The sequence below is a fragment of the Limulus polyphemus genome, unplaced genomic scaffold (assembly GCF_000517525.1).
Source record: "Limulus polyphemus unplaced genomic scaffold, Limulus_polyphemus-2.1.2 Scaffold6804, whole genome shotgun sequence".
NCBI lineage: Eukaryota > Metazoa > Arthropoda > Merostomata > Xiphosura > Limulidae > Limulus > Limulus polyphemus.
Genome location: NW_013672414.1, coordinates 13,815 through 16,863, shown reverse-complemented (window position 1 = coordinate 16,863; position 3,049 = coordinate 13,815). Strand labels below are relative to the sequence as shown.

The 3,049-nt window shown below is 31.0% G+C and overlaps 1 protein-coding gene across 1 annotated transcript in view; it reads left to right on the top strand.

Annotated features, from left to right (window-relative positions):
* Positions 1-3,049, top strand: part of LOC106474084 (nucleolar protein 6-like) — a 25,682-nt gene that overhangs the window by 13,288 nt on the left and 9,345 nt on the right. The window contains exons 11-14 of the mRNA XM_022402466.1: positions 926-1,074; positions 1,266-1,503; positions 2,085-2,205; positions 2,681-2,835. Of these exons, the coding sequence (XP_022258174.1) occupies positions 926-1,074; positions 1,266-1,503; positions 2,085-2,205; positions 2,681-2,835 (663 nt within the window). The remainder of the gene's footprint in view (positions 1-925; positions 1,075-1,265; positions 1,504-2,084; positions 2,206-2,680; positions 2,836-3,049) is intronic.

The following is a 3,049-nucleotide window of genomic DNA, read 5'->3' as shown; positions in this document are numbered from 1 at the left end:
TTAAGAAAAGGTATCACGTTATAATGTTAAGAAAAGGTATCACGTTATAATGTTAAGAAAAGGTATCACGTTATAATGTTAAGAAAAGATATCATGTTATAATGTTAAGAAAAGGTATCACGTTATAATGTTATGAAAAGGTATCACGTTATAATGTTAAGAACAGGTATCACGTTATAATGTTAAGAACAGGTATCACGTTATAATGTTAAGAAAAGGTATCACGTTATAATGTTAAGAAAAGGTATCACGTTATAATGTTAAGAACAGGTATCACGTTATAATGTTAAGAAAAGGTATCACGTTATAATGTTATGAAAAGATATCACGTTATAATGTTAAGAAAAGGTATCACGTTATAATGTTAAGAAAAGGTATCACATTATAATGTTAAGAAAAGGTATCACGTTATAATGTTAAGAAAAGGTATCACGTTATAATGTTAAGAAAAGGTATCACGTTATAATGTTAAGTGTATCTTCACAAGTTTGTTGGGCAGCAAAATGTCACTGTGTTAAAATCCATACCAGCTCTATATGGAGAGTTGTGAGTGATAAGAAACGAAGGGCTTCAAGGTTCCTTCAGTCAGCACGTTAGGAGACAGATGAGTAAATAATTAAATCACTGTATGAAATTCTTAACAAAAAAAACATGTGCAGTTCGATATATGAAAAATAGATATCTTAGGTATTTTTCTCAAATTCATTGTCGAGTGTTGCATTCTTATAAATTTGTTGAAGTATTTTAAGTGTTCTTTTGTTTTAAAAATGCAATATACAGTTAACTGTTCCTCCCCTTCACTATTGATATCCCCAAATTATCTGTATGAAAGATGGTAACCTTATTTCTAAATAACACCTTATACATATAGAGTTTTATCATGAGAATTCACTTTTCATGGTATTTCTTCTTTGATTGCTGTTAGGCTGAAGAATTTCGAGAATTTTGGGGACACAAATCAGAACTTCGAAGATTTCAAGATGGAGGCATCTGTGAAGCCGTGTTGTGGCCTGCCAGTAGTACCGCAGACAGAAGAATGATTTTCAAACTTGTTGCTCAGTTTGTTCTTGAAAAGTAAGTGTTTGCTGCATAGTTCAGAAAACTGTGTTTATTATAAATGTTATATTGTAATAAAAAATTATCAATTATATTCAAATTGAATTTTATCATTTTTTTTAGTCCCATTTGCTGTGTTAACTACTAGTTTGTATAGATTACTTAACCATCATTGGTTATTGGATTGTTTAACCATTTTTCTCAATCAGACATGCAGGAATATCTCCTCAATTTGTTGAGATTATTGGAGGACAGCTGGACCATCTTCTGACAGTTCCTTGTTCTGCCCTTCCTTCTGATTGGCCATCTTATGGAACAGGTGAAGAAGCTACAATGGCAGTCATTCAGAGCTACAGTTCACTGATGAAGAAACTTCGAAGTGTTGAAGGTCTTCCTCTTTCCATCACCTCAATTCAAGGAATTTCTCCTATTTTCAGGGGTTGTGAGGTACTTCAAGAAATCTCAAGTTGTTGGCATTCAAGTGCATTATTGTTTTAAAGATAAAGTAAAAAAAATATCTGTTTTGTTGCTTTATTAATTATTTGTAGATAGATTATCTTACATTTCTTCCCTACATAGAAAATATAAATATATATATATATATGTATATATATATATATACTATTTTTATTTTAGGAATTGTAAGTTATATAATAAGCCTACAGGGGATTAAGCTCCACCTATAATATCAACATCCCAATACTAAATTAATAAAACTGACAATTGCCTTATCAGTTTAATACTGACCTTTTTCCAACGAAAGACAAGTCCGATTCCCCTGTAGGTGTATTTTATAACTCAGAATTCTTAAAAATTAAAAATAATTTTATTTCTTAGAATTATTTTCTTACAGATTCAGGATATAAAATTGAAGAATGTATTTCTGATATAAAATTTATTTTTAAAACGAAGATTTTAAATAAATAATCTTGAAGTTAATTAATAATTAACACCAAGTTCCATATAAACTGTACTGCCAAATTATGTGTAATTTTAATTTACGTTTTTGAATTTTTCTTTTCCTAAAGGTTTTCCCCCCTGTACCCATTAGTTATCGTGCGGGAAAGAAGATGACATCTCACAAACAAAACTGCACCATTTTGAAAGGCAATGTCGGTATGGCACCAAGTTGGGTCCAACCGCTAAAAGGTAAAAAATAAATAAATACTAGAATGAAATAAAAGTTTGTTAGAAAATACTTAACATTAAAAGTTATTTTTTAATACGGGGAAGAGAATTTAATGAATAGGAAGCTGAAACTAAACACCTAAACATTTAAGTATTTTACACTAAGTAGTTTGTTTGTATTAAAAGTTTTCAATATTGTTTTAGTGTTTATACAAAACTTTGTACTTAACAGAAGTATAATAAAATGCATTTATACTAATCTTTATATTTATCAACTAACTTTAAACCATATCTTTAAAATCTATTTTTGTTCAAAAGGAGTTTTTAGAGTGAGATGTTATAAAACCTAGAACAACTAATTTCAACAGTTAAATATTTTTATACAACATTAGTGATTTATTTTATTAAAGAACTTGGCAACCTTAGGGGAGCTTAAGATTCATTGTGTTTTAAACGAAATTCAGTTTTTGTGATGACAATTTTCTGGTTCAACCAGTGGTAGTTCACATGGAGGGTAGCGGAAAATGGCCAGATGATGTACACGCTATTCGTCGAGTGAAAGCAGCTTTCCACATAAGACTTGCGGAGCTGCTGAAGAAACAATTTTCTCTTACTACTGCTCCATTTCCAGAATATGTGGATATTTTCATGGTATGTGTTAGCTGTATGGCTTGAACTTGTATTTAAAATCAACTTAAGCCTTGATAAGATGGTATTAATGTACAGAAAACAGGCAATGCTTTCATTCTATTTGTGTATATAACAAAATAGAAGCCCAGCATGGCCGGGTGGTTAGGGAGCTCGACTCGCAATCTGTGGGTCGCGGGTTCGACTTACCCGTCCCACCAAACATGCTCGCCTTTTC